Source organism: Pipra filicauda, unplaced genomic scaffold, assembly GCF_003945595.2.
Source record: "Pipra filicauda isolate LSUMZ 115617 unplaced genomic scaffold, ASM394559v2 scaffold205_size1947385_pilon, whole genome shotgun sequence".
NCBI lineage: Eukaryota > Metazoa > Chordata > Aves > Passeriformes > Pipridae > Pipra > Pipra filicauda.
The window spans coordinates 1,469,308-1,486,145 of record NW_024104316.1 but is presented as its reverse complement, the minus strand read 5'-3'; the positions used below and the strand labels follow the sequence as shown (position 1 = coordinate 1,486,145).

The following is a 16,838-nucleotide window of genomic DNA, read 5'->3' as shown; positions in this document are numbered from 1 at the left end:
GGGACTTTCTCCCATCTTGAGACACGGTGGAGCAGCTCAGGGTGTTGCTTCCCAGAGTATTCTGTTTCAGGGAAATGCAGTTTTAAGAAGTAAAGGGAATTAGGGTTGTTTGTCTTTTGGAACTTAGCAGTACTGTGTAAAACAATCCCATCCTTTTGTCCTGGGAGTTTGGCTGCTCTCTTTGGGGAGAGAATTACAGCTTCAAAGAACGTTGATTCCTTGATTATTTTTTTTTTGAGGGTTATTGGAAAAGAATGTGAAAAGGTCTTCCAGAAATAGTGTTAGGGGCTCTACAGATTCACATCCAGATTTTTGAGTGCATAGTGGATTTTTCTATTCTTTTTGCTAAAACAGCAATTACTGGTCCATGTTTGATTTACTTCTCACCCTTCTCAGGCTTCTAAAACACTTCACATGTCAACCCAGTGGTTGAAACCCCCCTTTCCTTCAATGCAGAAGAAGTCTGTGCTATTTAACACTGAGATTGTGATAGCATCCAGATGCTCCTGCCTGTTCCTGGTCTGCACTGTTCTTGGAAGAGTACAGCCCTGCATGAGGGAAAGCTTTAGAGCCTTGTGAGGAGCTTAAGCCCAGACAACAGGGCTCAGACCTGCTGGCTTCAGTAGCAATGTGGAAACCAGCTGCAGTGCAGGGCCTGTGTTACGTGTTTGTTTTGGATGTGATAAACCCTCAGACTCTTCACTCCTCTGGAATCTGGATATTTTCTTCTTTTAGGTCAGATTTTTCTGTCCTGATAATTTACATTCTTTCTTAGACCCTGCTCTATTTCTCAATCCTGTTTTCTACCCAAGTGTTTGGCTAATAGAGCCAGCTTTTATCCAATGCACAAACTGGAATAGGGATGATGGTTCACTTGGCTACTGGGCAGCAGTTCTGGCTTTGGTCTGCAGGAGCTGTGGTGAGTCTGGGGCAAGGTAGAAACATCCATGGGAGAAGGCTCCCTTTGAGGACTTGCAGTGCAGGCTCAACTCAATATGATCTTGTACCACATAGGGCAACTAGTGTGTGGCTGTTCCAGGCCTCTTGTGGTGCTGCGTGGGGCCATGTTCTTAGTTTAAGTGATGATACTAAAGATTTGGAAGGTTCCAGGTGGCATAAATTAAAAATCTCAATTGTTTGACTTAATTTATTTTTCTAAGTGATGCAGAGCAGCACAGAGATCAGCTTTTTGGGAGGAGGAGTTGCAAACTCTTCTCTGGCAGCAGTGTGAGCCCTGGGACTTTCAGGGAGGGTGGTTTGTCCCGGCCTCTCACCCACTCCTGGAAAATACCACACAGTGCCTGCACCACTCGGTGCCACACACCCAGCTCTGAGTTGCCTTCACCACTCCTGGGAGGGTTATGGTGCTTTCTTTGACCACTCAGTCTCCTCTTTCATCCTGGATTAAGAACGCAGCTCTTGGGTGCCCGTTGTGCCTTACTGTGCAGGAACCTTCCCAAAGGAATAAATGTGAAGCAGCAGGGATGCAATGGCACCCTCGGTGTCCTGAGAGCAGAGGGAGCTCTGCCTGGTGACAGTTGTTCCTTTTGCCCTGTCCTCCCCTGCCTGGTTATGCTGTAGGTCCCTCCTGTGTGACGGGCGAGCGTCTGGCTGCTGTTACAGGTGTCGTTGCACTGTTTGTCTGCTGAACGTGGAAGAGATCCTGGAACAGCTCCACGGCCCCAGCGAGGTGTGTTACAAACCAGCAGCTCCTGCGTGGACGCTCAGATGCCTCAAGTTTTCCTGTTGCCTTTCACTACGGAAAGACACCTCCCGGGAAGCTCTCGGGATCGGAGATCTTCCGGCACTTGATGTTATTTTTGGTTGCCCAGTTTCCGGTGCTGGGTTGGAATTGTTTGGAAGTAATTCCGGTCGTATCCAGTCAGTCTCCTCGTGGGACTGTTTTGAGAAGTGTCCCGTTCTGTGACTTGCCTTTTGAGTCCTGGCTTTACTCTAGGGACTGTCACGTTGGATGAGGTTGGAATCATTGTAATTAATCCATAATGTTGCAATTAGAGTGTACAGAATTATTTATTTGGTGTACTCAGTCTGCTAAAACATGTCCATGTATTCTGTGTACCCCGTGGCTCTGCTGTCGTTACTTCTGCCTCCTGGATCTCCCGTGGGCTCACTGCTGGGAATGATGGTCAGTAAACACATGGAAAGCCAGGACCTGCTCACCTCTCCAACATGTTCTTGGGTCACAGCAAGAAGGTAAATAGTTTGCTGATTTGTCGCAGCAGCTGCCCAAGGGAGACCTTGTGCAGGGCTGGGATGTCCATGGGATGCTCTGGGTGACAGCCTGCTGCTGGAAGGCAGGGTTGGGAGGCTCAGCAGGCACTTTGGGACATTGTCTTTACTTTTCTTTGGCTGCAGGGTGGTAAACTGGGCCAGAGAAGTGCTCTGGTTTGCACACAGCCACTTGTCACCTCTACAGTTTCACTCTGAGCAAAACCTGTAATATCAAATGATCAGTGCACACCCCTCCTGAGCCACCTCCTCCTGGAAAGGAGGGGATTTTTCAGGGGCAGGGGGCCCTGTCCCCATGGTGGGAGGGCTGACAGTGACCTGAGCACGTGGAGCAGACGACCCATAGTGCTGCAATTGTTCAATTCCTGTTTGAAGCTCCTTGTAGCCACCAGTTTCCTCTGCCCACATGGCCCATTCCCACATCTCTGACATTCACCTGACTTGAAGGTCAGTTAGGAATTCCCTGCAGAGCAGACTACTAAATGAAGCTAAATTTTATCCTACCAAACTAAAATTTGTCAGCCCTGGGCTTTATTTGAGCAGATCTTTTTTAAACTCAATCATACAGGCCGGGCTATTTGTCTTTGCCCTCCATTGACATTCCATGCCCCTTCCCATGGGTGTGTCCCTGTGTAGCATCACATTCTCTCTGCAACTGCTTGATAGGGTGATTGCAACATTTTGGGGGCTGTGATTCACACAGGAAAGTTTTTGTATTGCATTCACATCACTGCTAAGGAAAAACAACCCCCATGCCTCATGTTGGGACAGTCTGATCCTGCTTCTCTCCACAGTGTCCCATCACCAGCTCTATTTTGAGCAGCTAGGAACTGGGTTGTAATTCACTGAACATGTGTCTTGTTACTCCCATGTCACACAAGACTTTATTTTTTTTTTGCACTGGCCATTGTCTCAACATCTGGATGAAAACCTGTTGCCTGACCTTGAATTTTGTTTTCAGCTTCAAATTTTCCATTGGGATGGCCTTCAGTTTCCCACTCTGTTACCTGGCAGATCTGCAGGTGTGAAGCAGCAGGTTCTCCAGCCTCCCCCTTCCACCTTCCCCAAGACCTGGAACTGCTCTCGGCACTTCTCCCTTTTAGCTCTGTGTTCCCAGGCTGCTGCACAAGTCACAGCTTTAAACTGCATGCAGGGATCTTTTAGGATCCTGTGAACCCACCAGCATCCACCCTCCATTGCAAGCTGAGCTTTCTGGTGCTGAGCCTGCTGAGCTGCAGCTCCACAGTCCCTTCCCTGGTGGCACCTCACATGTGAGTCAGTGGAAGGACCCTTCTCCCCCCTCAGTGCCGTGGTGGTCTCTGGGCTGGTGCCAGGGTGTAGGTACTTGTGCTTGAAGACCCTCTGAGCAGCCCTTGAGGCACAGCCAGCCCTGCTCCCCCTCTGCCCAAGCGTCATGTCCTGGCTTCACACCTCCCCCTGGGTCCCAGGGAAGTTCCAGCTCTGGGAAGTTCGTGGGTTCAGGAGAGGAGCATGGGGTGGCCCAGGCTCCCCCGTGTGCCTTCCACCCTGGTCTGCACCATGAGGAGAAAGGAGGCAGAGGCAGCGCTTGGCACAAGCCAACTGTGATACTTTATTAATCCCAGTGAAGGGATCACAGTGCCGGCAGCTTCACCCCTAAGCGATGATGGAGTCGATCCAGTTGCGGAACTGGCTGACGCGGGTGTACATGGCCGGAGTGTAGATGTTGCAGTTGGAGGTTCCCCAGGAGACAATGCCGATCAGAATCCAGCCGTTGGCACTCTGGTACACCAGAGGTCCACCGGAGTCACCCTGCAGAGAAGACTCGTGCTCAGTGCTCCTGGCACGTGCTCCAGACCGGTCCCTGCCACCCCAGCCACTGCTCCCCTGCGCACAGCCAGGTGCTGGAGCTTAAGTCTCTGGCTCCACAGATGCAAGATGCCACGTATCCCCCTCCTCCACCCTCCCTGTGATGCAGTGGGAGCTCAGCAAGACTCCACATTTCTTTCTCTTCCTCCACCCACCCTGTGGTGCAGCAGGAGCTCGTCTCCTTACCTGGCAGGAGGAGGCACCGGCCCCGCCGGCGCAGATCATGGCACTGGTGATGCGGCTGCCCCAGTACTGCGTGCACTGGGTCTGGGAGATCAGGGGCACGACTACCTGCTGCAGGGACGTTGCCAAGGCTTGAGCTAGGGGAAGAAGCACCATTAAATCACCTCAGTGTTGGTGGGTCTCCTGGAAAACACATGGGTGCCCTGGGCAAGCTCCCACTGGTGCTCCCAAATACACGGGTGCTGCCATGCAAAGCACTTTTCCCCTCTGTGCCAATGTACCCCTTCTTCCTCGAGCAGGAGAGAGTACTCAGACATTGGAATGGGCTGCCCAGGAAGGTGGTGGAGTCACCGTCCCTGGAGCTTTTTTAAGATGAGACTGGATGTGGCATCAGTGCCATGGTCTGGTAACCACGGCAGGGTTGGATCAAGGGTTGGACTTGATGACCTCGGAGGTCTTTTCCAATATGGTCGATTCTGTGATTCTATGTGTCTTCCCCCAGGCAGCCCTGGACCCTCAGAGCCCCCAGGAAGAAAGCAGCCACATACAGCCCTCCCTGTAGCCACAGCACACGTACAGTTGGGGTTGGTGCGTCCCCAGCCGGTGGTGACAGCCTGGGCGTTGTAGGGCAGAACCAGGTTGGCGGGGGCCAGGCAGATGGGGGCCACAGTGGATCCCAGCTGGGCGGGCGTGGAGAGCCTCAGCAGGGTGATGTCGTTGTTCATGGTGTTGGCGTTCCAGCCGGGGTTGGTGATGGCCTGCAGAGAAACACCGTAGCACTTCATCCCTGCCCCGCGGGAGCAGCCACAGTGCAGAGGTGCAGCCCCGTCCCGGGACCAGCCCCACTCACCCTGGACACAGTCTTCACTTGAACAGCCTCGGCGCTGGAGCTCAGGTCATATTCCCCAAGGACGACGACATGGGCGCTCGGGCTGCGAGAGGTAAGAGAGAGTCAGGGGGACGTGGGGCATCCAGCACCCCAGGGTGGGAACAGGAACCCAAGGGAAGCCACCATGGGGACAGCTGGGGAGGAAGCCCAGGGCTGCTCAGGTGTTTGGGGCTGACCCAAGTGGCACTCAGCAATGCCCAGCATGCTCCAAACCCCTGACAGTGGCACCAGTGTGGGCTGGCCAGGCACGGTTCTTTACTTGAAGTTGCAGTGGGCAGCTGTGACGACCCAGTACTGGTTGATCAAGGAGCCGCCGCAGAAGTGGGATCCTGTGTAGGTCTGGGGAGCAAAGAGGGAGGAGGAGCTGGGGCTGGGCGGGCTGAGCACCCCCAGGCTGGGGACAGTCAGGGCTCCCCTTGTGCCCACCCACCTCCCAGCCACAGCGCCCGGCTTGCTCTGCCATGCTGTGCCACCGCAGTGCTCAGGGCACTGCCCCTGCCCGGGGGTGGGACGGTGCTGTACCTGCAGGGACACCTGCCAGGGCCATGAGCCGGGCACGGCGCTCTGCCCATTGACGATCCTCTCGCTGTAGGCCACTGAGGGACTGACGTCGGGCACCCCACACCCTGCGGGACAGGCAGACAGGCACAAGGGTGACCCCAAAAGCTCAGGGCTCGTATCTGGGGGCTGCCTGCGCTGGTGCAGGTGGCTCTGTGCCCCCCTCCCCGGTGTCCTGCTGCACCCCAAGGACCTCCCTGCACCCAGCAGGGCAGCACTTACCAGAGACGGTGCTGGCAAGGGCCAGGCAAGCAACTACCCACAGGAATGCCATCCTGGACAGATTCAGGCTGAGCCCCTGGGGGCCACGAGCTTTATAGAAGCCAGGAGGCCACGTGGCTTGTAGCTAGGCTGGTCAAGGTCCCCCTGTGGCCTTGTGTCAGCTGTGGGCAGCAGTGACAGGCCAACCCCGGCACACGTCGTGCCCCTCACAAGCAGGGATGTGGGAAGGGACTGTCGAAAGACACCTGGGGTGCTTGGGCTGCTGCTGTAACGAGCTGTGTCAGTTCTCACTGCAGCCTGTGGAGCTGGAGAGGGGAGAGCACCACGGGGCTGTGATGGGGGGCTGCTTGTGGGCACACAGCTGGGGTAGCAGTGGGGCTGGACATGCTGGGATGGGCACCAGTGCCTGGGGTGTGGAAGGTCATCCTGTCCCAGATCTGTTTCAGATCTGTTGGCACTAGAGTTTTTTTCCCATGTGGCCATGAAGTCCTGGCCTAGGCAAGCGCTAGTCCCAGCTGGATGTTCCCAGGGCTCAGGGCCACCCTTTGAACCACGTCCCTGGGACAGGTGAGTGAGTTCCAGAGCCAGTGGGGGCCGGTGAGGAGGGCAGATACCTTCCCAGGCAGGTGGGAGCTGTGGCCAGCTGGGCAAGCACATTGTGAGCCCCAAGGAGGGCAGTGGGCACCTCCCCAAGGTGAGGTTGAGCCCACCACTGAGCATCCCCCCAGCACTACAGCTGCCTGACCCTTACCCCAGGGCTGGGGAGCAGTACAGCCCCCTCCATCCAGGACCTGGGTTATGCAGTGATTCCATCATCCCCTGTGTCACTGAGTGACCTCCCAGGGTGGCACTGGGTGCAGGGAGCCAGCCCTGGGGTGGTGCTGAACACAAGGATGCTTCTCCCCCCCCCCTCCCGTGCCACCCACATGCCCTGATCCCTGTCCTGACCCTCTGGGGAGCAGAGCCTGAGGACACTGAAGAGCAAGTGCACAGTTCAGGCCTTTATTTCCAGCAGTGGTGCCACACAAGGACAGCAGGATGCAGCCCACTCCAGGGCAGGAAGCATGGCAGAGTGTGGAGGTCTCCCAGGGCGCTGCAGGGGCTGGGCACAAGGATGTAGGCGGAGACACAGGCTGCTCCTGATCTTCTCATGGCACCTGGGGAGGAGACAGCCAAGGGCCGGGCAGCAGCAGAGGATGGAGGGAGAGCCAGTGCTCAGGGCACTGCTGCACATCACAGAGGAACCTTGGAGCAGGAGGATGCTCGACACAGCAGACACAGCAGGTGGAGAGCCTTGGACTCCAGTCCTGTTTTGGACATTGGCAAATGAGCCAGAGCCAGGAAGTCTGGCAGCTGAGCAGGAACTCAGAGCTGATGGCACTGCCCAGGGCAGGGAGACCACCTGGTACCCTTCTCCATGCCCATGAACCACGATGAGCTGGCTGAGCTGCTCTCCACCAGACATGCAGGGCCCAGGCTGGAGTAACAACACCTGACCTCGGGACTGAGCCCAGAGGACCTCCTGTACCTTAAACCCTCCTGCCAGCCTGCTCCTGGTAAGACTCCAGTCTGCCTGAAAGCTGGGATGGTAGCAGGCTCCATGGTCTGGACCTGCTGCCTCAGGGAGCTGTCTGGAGACTTGGAGAAACCCAAATATCCCTACAGCCCCATGGAGACGTGGATTTGCCCCAGCTGCAAACTTTTGTCTGCTCTGCAACATCTCTTCCTCCTGCAGGCAAACAGCCAGGCCTGAGCAGCCCTCAGTCACTGTGCCAGCAGGCCAGCAAAACAGCTACAGACTGGATTTCCCCTGATCCAGGTATCCCAGCACTGGTGCTTGCAGGGGACAGTCTGCTCAGTGAGGGAAGACCAGAGGAGGATGGCACATACCCAGACTGTCCCCAACACAGGACAAGGTGCTGCGTGCAGGGGATGCCACGTGTCACCTCCGTGCCCCCCGTGCAGCTGCAGAGATGCCCCTGTGGTCCGTCCCTGTGCCGGGGCAGTGGGCAGGGGGAGCTGGCTGAGGGGCAGTGTCAGGCACACTTGCCCTTGCGAAGGCAGAAGGGCAGCTCTGGCACAGGCACCAGGATGGTGCTGAAGATGGGCCGGTAGCCCTCGGGCAGGACCTGGGGGTGCTGAGCCATCATTTCCAGCACCACGTGCCGCACTTCCTTGGAGACGTCACCCCGGAGGTCCAGCAAGGTGGAGATGTGCTCGTCGCTGGGCAGAGAGTGAGAGGTGAGTCAGGGCGAGCTGCTGGCCCACCCCACCATCCACAGTGCTTGTGTCCCACAAACCTCCCGTGATCCGGAGAAGCCAAGCTGAGGCCGGGGAGAGCCTGTACTTTGCACCAGGCAAACTTTAAAATTTGCCTGAAAATAACACCCCAAACCACGTGAATTTGGTTTTGACATTTACAATTTGGTGTTTTGTCATTTCTCGTGCTTTATTTGGGCACCAGACATGTGACTGGCACAGCAGAACTCCTTTTTCCTTTACCTCTTTGCCCTTGGGGCTTTGCAAGAATACCTCAAATCTGGAGCATGGGAAAAGGCTCAGGTTTCTGCCTGCTCTGCACTGTCATGTCACCTCACAGGGTCCAGCCCCAGATTGGCTTTCCTGGATGGACTCCCACCTTCCCCCTCTCACAGGAGGTACCTTACCTGGCATCAGGGTACTTGGTGATGAAGCCCAGCACCTCCAGGCTGAGTAGTGCTGGGTCTTTGAGGCAGATCAGCTCCCGCAGAGCAAAGACAGCCTCCAGGCTCTGCTGGCTCTGATCCAGGCCCTGGGAGGGAAAGCAGCCAGGTGTGAGACCCAGGGGAAGTCACCACAGTGGCTGGTGAGACACAGCTGGGTCCCCAGTGCCCACGTGGGGACCTGGTTCTCTGCAGCTCTTTTCTTCCCACTGAGCATGTCCCACCCACCAGGGGCTGCTGTGCAGCCTCACAAACCCCTGCTGGGCAAGGTGATGGTCCCCCAAGTCCCTAATCCAGCCAGTTCCTCCCATCTTGGCCTCACAATCACCCGAGTGTAACAGCCACGTCTTGTTTGTGGGCTGATGTACCCACCCCACTTGCAGGAGGGTGAGGGGGGTGAGCTGTGAGCTCCTTTAACCGACCTCGCTGGGTGATTGTCCCCTGCTGTGGCACAGCCCCTGCTCCCCAGCACACCCAGGCCCCTCTCACCAGGCCACAGAAGAGCTCCCGGAGCTGTGTGGTGTCCTGCAGCAGGCGGTCGCAGAGCTGGCCCCGCTCCTCCTCACTCTTGCACACCATCTTCCTCTGCATGAGTGCCCGCAGGTACTGACTGGCCACCAGCAGCTCGCTCTCCATCAGCAGGAGCTGGGCAGGGGAGAGCTGTCAGTGCTGGCACTGCCTGCGTGTCAGACCCCAGTTCCCCAGGGAAAGGCAAAGAGGAAAAGGGCTGGATGCAACACCAAGCCATGGATGACCTGCTGGGAAGACCCTTGGCTGAAGGCACAGAGAAAACAGCCAGACTAGGGGGAAGACCTGAACACCTCTGTGTGGTGGTGCTCTCTGGACTGCTCTGGAGGACACAGGCTCTCTGGCAAACCCAACACACCCTGCACCCCAGCGTGGCACCCAACTGCCCAGCCTCCCTGCCCTACAGACGAGCAGCCGTTCCAAGGACAGGCAGTACCGTGAAGACGGGTTTCCTGACGCGGGAGAAGTGCTTTGCATACTTGTCAATCACTTCACACATGCTGCCGACGAGCTGGGACCCCGAGAGCCACTTGCGGGAGGGCAGCTGCAGGCAGAGGGGCTGAAAGAAGCAGAGGAGCAGTGTCTGTGCCCTGCATTGTCACATCACTCCCGCAGCAGCTGCCAGCTCAGGGCGGCACAACACCCTCAGCTGGTGCCCACCTGCTGCCTGGCAGCACGGCCACTTTGCCTTGCAAAACCCCCAAGCTCCTGCTGCCAGACAAAACTCAGTATAAAAACAGAAGAGTGGTCTAGGTTAAGAAATTATGGAAACCCCCTGGGGCTGTCCCTCCCTGACACCCTAAGAACCCCATTTTGGGGCTTTATCTGGGTGACAGTGCAGCACCTGTGTAGGCAGCAAGCTGCTCCTCACACACTCGCTTTTGGCCTGTCTTGCTGTGATTTTATTTTTAATTTCCACTCCTCCCCACTTTCCTTGTGTAGACATAGCATGTTTTTGGCTGAGGGCTTTGATTTCCAACTCCTGCCCTGCTGTCCTTGCCTGTCTTCCTGCCTGCAGGCACACATTCCCTCTGTCTCTGCTGGGGCCCCGGCCACTGCCGGCAAGCTCTTCACCCTTTGGCTCTTCCTTTGTTTTCATGGCATTCAAGCCCTAAATAGCAATGTTGTTAATTATTCCAGATTTTTGGTCCAGACTCCAGGAAAGCTAAATTTGACTACACTGGCAGGAAACGACTTGGGCAGTTGCACATGGATTTGTATCCTCCGTGCGGACATCTCCGCTCTCCAGCTGGTTTTCTGCCATGAAACAGCCGTAAGAAGAAGCATGAGGCAGCCTGGGGGGGCCCTGGCTCCTGGTCTCTGTCTGTTGGTGATTTGGGGGCCACAAACCATCTGCCCCAGTGATATGGGGCAGTGCTGGCTGGTGACAGACATGGGGTGGTTTATCAAGGCCTGGGAGCCAGGCTGGCAGAGATGTCTGCAGGATGATAGCAGGGTATGGAGCACATGGCAGGGATCCCTGGCAGGAATAACTCATGTCTGCGGTGTTGCTGTAGGGCTGTTCTTGCTGGGGCCAGGTTTGTTGCAGCCCTGTCAGGCTCAGTGCTGTGGACAAACATACCTGCAGGTCCAGGAGCAGCTCCTCCAGCAGCAGCTGGCAGGCTTTCTTCTGCATCCTGTCTAGAGCAGCCCGGAGGGATGCAGGGACTTCTCTGTGGGCAGTGTTGGGGTGCAGGGAGGAGACAGAGTTGCTACAAGAGAAAGGAGAGGCACAGGTAGCCTGGGAACACAGTGGGGACAGTGGTCCTGCAGGAGGACAGGGAGTATGTGGCTTCCCTAGGGGTGGTGGGTTACTACAAAATCTACACGGTGCTGGTGCAGGTTACCTGAGAGCCAGGTTGTTGTTGAGCATGGCCAGGAGGTAGGAGACATAGTACTTGGGCACGGCCCGGTCCTGCTGGTGCTCCTTCCCACACTGCACCAGGGCTTCCCGCAGGCTGTGACACAGAGAGGAGACTGTGACGGGCAGGCAGAGCAGTCCCACCACAAGGACACGGAGCTGGGAGGCTCCTGGGGGCACGTGGACCTCCCACAACCCCCCTTCCCAGCTCAGTTGGCTCTTTCCAGATCCTGCCATCAGGCTGGAGAGCAACAGGTTGTTGGGCAGGGTGGGACAGCGGGATCCATTCTGGGCCCCCTTGGGACAGTAGGGCTCAGCAGAGAAGTGTTTGGGGCAGCGAGCCCTGAGAGCTGATGCCCTCAAGGGCTGAGACAGCAGCTCCATGGGCAGACAGGCTGTTGAGCCTTCTGTGACCTGGGTGAGAGTTGGGTGCCCCACGGCAGATCTCCACCACCAGCCCGTGATGCTTGGCCACAGGGCCCAGGGTCTGTGAGGATGGGCAGGGTTGTGAGGGGCTCCACTAACCGGCCCAGAAATGCCTCGAGCTCCTCCAAGGCCATGTTGTAAACCTTCTGCTGCAGAGAGTCATTGATCAAGGAAGCTACCTGGATGTTCTCATTCAGCATCTGCAGCGGGAGAGGAGAGTGGGGGTGAGTCAGGGAGAGCCTGCAGGCCATGGCCCTCTTTTTGGGAGCTCTTAGCATGGCCATGCTCCAGCTGCACCCATGGTGCTGGGGACCCACCTGCATGACAATGACAGGCAGGGCTGACTGGAAGAATCCCTGGTGGTCTGTCTCGGGTTCCTCTTCCCTGAACCATTCCTTGAACTCCACCTCCAGGGTCCTCTGCATCCACTCTAGCACGCTGGCCTGCGGGAGGGACACCCACCACAGGAGGCCCAAGAAGTCAAGAACCAACTCCCTTGAGACCCAGCACAGCACAGCAGTGAGTCCTGGGCCTCGTCCCACAGGCTCATGGTCTGGGGCTGCTGTCAGAGCAGATGCTTGGCTCAGTGGTGGTCACTGGGGTCCCTGCTCCACTCACCTTGACTTTCACCACATATCTCCTCTCTGTCAGATCCACAAGTTCAGGGGACATCAAGGGACCCAGAGCAGAAACATCCACTTCTGGGAGAAGGTCAGGGTGACCCATCATCTCTGGGCTGGAAGGCAGAGGAGGATCAGGGCTGGGAAGACCTGTGTTTTCCAGATTTCCTACCTGTCCCTCTGTCCTCCTATTGGTCATCCCCTGGTAGCCAGAACCACTCTCCCAACCCACCCATGTGCCGGTGAACAACCCAGCTCTCCACAACAACCCCTGCTTTGTTGGTGCCAGGCTTGGTGCTGACCTGTGGTACACATGGAGCGCCCATTCGAGGAGGAGGAAGAGCCCCTGTTTGTCCAGGTCCTCCCGGAGGATCTCCTGGAGGTGGCTGGTGAGGGCCTGGTGGTAGGTGGTAGTGCAGACACTGAGGATGTTGTAGTGAGCTGGGACGCACTGGACCATCAGGTCCTTCACCACACGCAGCTCAGACACGATGTCCTTCTGCAGCGCTGCCAGGTGCCTGGCCAGCCCCGGCCCCTCAGCGTCCACGTGAGCAGCGCGGAAGCGGGCCCCCGTGATGGTGTCCTGGAGGACATGGTAGAACTTCTGCCTCCAGCCCTTTGGGCGGCCAGGGGGCAGGAAGGTGGCCTCCAGGAGCAGAGTATCATCTATTTTCTCCTCCCGCTCGATGATCCTTACAGCGGTGACAAACAGGACGGGGTCCTCCCGCACCAGCCGCAGGCTGCTGCCCACGATGTCCCACAGCTGCTTGGCCAGGGTCTCGTTGAGCTGCTGCAGGCCGCTGAAGTAGGACAGCACGGTTGTCTGGGCACTGGAGAGCCCGCGGAGGTGCAGCTGGGAGAGGATGTCATCCCGGAGATGCTCCACCATCATGAGCTCCGCGTGGGCCTCCAGCAGGCGCTGCCCATGGAGCAGCTGCAGGGTATGGGAAAAAACCTCCTGCACTGTGGGAGAGGGAGGAGAGATGCCAGGACTCAGCGCGGGGGGCGAAGGGGGTTTGCACCAGGGACGTGAGGGGAAGGGTCTGAGGTCTGGGGCTCTGGGAACACCGTGCTGGATCAGGCCCTGGGGAGGCAGTGAAATCTCCATCCATGGAGACTTTCCAAACCCAACAGGCAAAGCCAGAGCGACCTGCTCAAGCTTTGCTGCCAGCCCTGCACGGAGCCCATCGTTGGACTGAAATTCTCCCCTCTGCCTTCCAGCCCAAATCCAACAGGACTGGGCCAGTGCCTTACCCGAGAAGATCTGTGGCAGCACCTGGACCACGGAGGCCAGCTGGACGTGCTTCTCCACCAGCGCCCTCATCTGCTGCAGGCCCTGGAAGTGGTCAGCGCTGTCCAGCAGGGCCCAGCGTGCAGCCCCCAGGTCCTGGCACACGCTCTGCACCTCCTGCGCCGCCGACCGCAGCTGCTCCAGCCCTGCACTCACCCCCTCCAGGTAGGACTGGACGGTTGACTGGGGAGCAGAAGAGGATGGAGGGGCAGTGGAGCAGCCCCAGAAGGCAGGAGGACTCCCACACTGCCCTGGCCCTGCACAGTCTGTGTTGCAGGCACCCTCCCAGCCCCACAAGGTCGCACCTGCCCCTGTCATCACAACCTCAGACCATCACATCTCTTGGACCTTCTGTGACAGCCCCACTCCACTGCACACCCAGCTTCTAGGAACCCCCTCCAGCAGCAGGAATGGCTCATAGGGGGTGGGGTGAGGGGCAAGGACTGCTGTGCATGAGGTGGGAGAAGGGCATCACTTTGGGGTGACCAAGACCACAGGATGAGCAGTAACTAGATGTCTCCTTTAAAAATACTACTTTGCTGCTGCAAAACAGCAGAAGGCCACAGGGCCCTTGTGTACCCCCCAGGCATATGGATGGCTTGAAGTACCTCAGTGGCTGTAAAAACCCTCCTCCAAAAGGGATTTCCATCATTTCCAGCCCTGCAGGGGCACTGGTACATCTTCACACCCTGTTATCCACCCATTTAATGCCCATCTCCTGGTGCCACTGTCCTTCTACCCAGTATCACCAGAAACAAGTTGCTTTCTCTGAGGCCACATCACTTAAAACAAGTTGCCTCCTGGATAATTCAACCACACTTAAGAGTAGGAGAAACCATCTCCAAAATAATCAGGAGAAGGCTGCAGTGCTCAGACAGATTGGGTCCCAGGGTCAGTCATTCCTTGGGTCATGTAAAAAGGTCACTCTGAGGAAGGAAGTTGGGCAGGGGGACTGGAACAGCCCTTGCAGATGTGTAGAAATGGAATTTCCCGTGTGGGGACCAGAAGGCAGGGGCAGGTTGGAGCTCTGTGCCTCCTCCCAGCTGAGAGGAAGGGCAGCCTTTGGTGCTGGGATGGGGCAGTGATGGGGAGTGCTGACTCCTGCACATGGGATGTGCTGAACCCCCTCGGTGTTTTATTTTGAAGGATGGTCGGAAACATGGGAGACAGACACTGCCTGAGAATAGGGCAGCAGGTGGGGGTTACCAGATCTTTTCTCCAAAACAATTGCCATTTCCCCCACAAAGTGCCAGCCAAAGGAAAAGATTTTGCCAAAAGTGGACAGAAAGATGATTCAACGCACAAGAGGGCACCCTGGCTGGGATCCCTGCCTGGAGAGGCGGTGAGGCTGCGGGTGTCCATGTGCTGGGCTGTGGCAAACACCCACCTTCAGCCGGGACTGGATGGAGCTGTTCCTCTGTGTCTCTCGGCTCCGGTAATGCCCGAGCCCCTCCAGTTTCTCGGGGCGGTAAAACACCCCTGAAGCCCATTTCAGAGCGGCTCCTCTCGCCAGCTTCTCAGCCTTCTCTGCTTCCGGCCACTCCTCGTCTGGGGATGAAGCCAGGGGTCAGTGAGCACAACGAAGTGGGGCAGGAAGAGCCCCTGAGGCCGGAGGAGGGAAGCTGCTGCCAGCAGACTTCCAAGCACACCCCGATGTGGGAAGCTGGACAGGATGGCACCAAGCGGGTACTTCCAGAAGGGCCCCGCAAGGTGCCACAGCTACAGACCGGTATTGTCACAGTGGCTGTGGCAGTGAGAAGGCTGCCCTGGGAAACTGTGACTCAGCCTGCCAGTTGAGTCCTCAGGCTGTCCCCAGGCCGAGCACACATCCCCATGGCTCCCCCAAACACAATGGTGGGTTGTCTGAGTGGGTCTGATGCCACCTGGGAAATCCCCAGCAGGGCTGAGACTCTGGCAGTGAGTCAGCAGGAGGGATGGAGAGGTGGCAGCTCTCCCACAAAGGAGAACCAGGCAAAGGTGAGGATGGGAGGCTCCTGAGCTTCCAAAAGCACCCACAGTGTGGGGGGCCCAGTGTTCCCCTTGGTACAGGGTCCTAAGCCATGTCAAAGGCCTCCTGGCCAAAGCGGAGGGCTGAGAACCAGCACAGTTATCACAGACCAGTCCCTGTCCCCAGCGAGGAGGGGACAGTTTAATCGCTCCCCCCACCCCATCCCCAGCCACTCCCTGCGGCCCCGCAGGGATGTCACCCAGTGCCAAGCCAGGCTCCTGCTCTGCTGGGAAGCCACCGGCAGCCTCAGGTCCGGGGGGCTTCGGAGGAGGACAGCAGCTTTGAGGATAAGATGTGCGGGGAGCAGCGCTGCCCCCGGCACAGATATCACCATCGGGAAGCACAGCCAGGCTTCCACCCCACCCAAGAACACAAGGCACCAGCTCCCGGCACAGGAAATAGGTCCAGGAGCTGGTGAGGCAGAGGGCAGGAGAGCCCCCAGAATGTGCTGCAAGCAGTAGCATCCCTCCCCTGCCCAGTTCGCCGGCTCCCCGGGGCGCATCACCCCCGTTACCTCTGGGGCTGGCAGCGCGCTCGTCCTCCGCAGACATGCCCATGGTGTCCGGGCTGTGTGGAGCTGCGGGGGCCAGGGCAGGGCTGCGGAGGAAGCCGGCAGCCGTTTCCTCAGCCGGAGCAGCCGCGCTCCTCAGGGCCCCATTGTGTTCCCGCAGCCGCGCTCAGGACGTCAGGAACGGGGGGCGGAGGGGAGGGGGGGACACGGGAAAGCACCGCGACAGCCGCAGGGCTCGGGAGTGGAGACCATAGGATCGTTTAGGTTGGAAAAGCACTCCAAAATCATCGAGTCCAACCGTTAACCCGGCACCGACAAACCCACCACTAAACCAGGTTCCCAAGTGACACATCCACACGCCTTTCGAACACCTCCAGGCGCGGTGACTCCACCACTGCCCCGGCCAGCCTGTTCCAGTGCCTGACCACCCTTTCCGTGAAGATATTTTTCCCAATATCCAATCTAACCCACTCCTGAGGGGAGCCTCAACTTGAGGCTATTTGCTCTCGTCCTGGAAGTCACACCCTGCGTGCCCTCCCCTGCACCCCCGTTCCCCCGGACACACAGCCCCTCTCCGTGCTCCCAGCGCTGGCTCGGGGAGGGCAGCGGGATGCCGGGGTGCCCCTGTCAGACCTCAGCCCATCCGTAGTGGGAACCCCCCTAAGGCTGGACCAGCCGGGAAAGGATCCACTGTGCCAGCCTGACCCGAAGGCGAGAGGGCGTGGAAGCGGGGATGGACCCTGCACGGCTGGGGATGGACCTGGAGATATCCCCCTGCCACAAACTGCCTTCCACGAGGCACAGGCTGGAGGATTCCCAGCGTGGAGGACTCCCGGGTGTGTCGGAGCAGCAAATCGCCCCTGTCACCGGGCGGTGCGAGCCGGGCACAGGGCGGGGGTTTGGCTTCGGTACCGCAGGACGGCGAAGGGATGGGCGCACCC

The 16,838-nt window shown here is 57.9% G+C and overlaps 2 protein-coding genes across 3 annotated transcripts; both read right to left on the bottom strand.

Annotated features, from left to right (window-relative positions):
- Nucleotides 1–3,878: 3,878 nt before the first annotated feature.
- Nucleotides 3,879–6,027, bottom strand: CTRL (chymotrypsin like). Its single transcript, XM_027716193.2, has 7 exons — nt 5,951–6,027; nt 5,693–5,796; nt 5,430–5,509; nt 5,132–5,213; nt 4,859–5,039; nt 4,285–4,418; nt 3,879–4,041 (listed from the first exon to the last, which is right to left on the bottom strand). Exons 1-7 carry the CDS (start codon nt 6,000–6,002, stop codon nt 3,886–3,888), a joined length of 789 nt encoding a protein of 262 aa, XP_027571994.1. The 5' UTR covers nt 6,003–6,027; the 3' UTR covers nt 3,879–3,885.
- A 902-nt stretch (nt 6,028–6,929) lies between these two features.
- EXOC3L1 (exocyst complex component 3 like 1) lies at nt 6,930–16,831 on the bottom strand. Of its 2 annotated transcripts, none has more exons than XM_039380862.1 (13): nt 15,901–16,831; nt 14,766–14,926; nt 13,342–13,561; nt 12,390–13,050; nt 12,086–12,203; nt 11,785–11,910; nt 11,567–11,667; nt 11,028–11,138; nt 10,763–10,892; nt 9,617–9,739; nt 9,142–9,297; nt 8,617–8,741; nt 6,930–8,173 (listed from the first exon to the last, which is right to left on the bottom strand). In XM_039380862.1, exons 1-13 carry the CDS (start codon nt 15,941–15,943, stop codon nt 7,987–7,989), a joined length of 2,262 nt encoding a protein of 753 aa, XP_039236796.1. In that variant the 5' UTR covers nt 15,944–16,831; the 3' UTR covers nt 6,930–7,986. The 2 variants fall into 2 exon arrangements, with proteins under 2 accessions (XP_039236796.1, XP_039236797.1); XM_039380863.1 differs by having other exon boundaries at nt 13,342–13,423.
- Between the last annotated feature and the right edge of the window lie 7 nt (nt 16,832–16,838).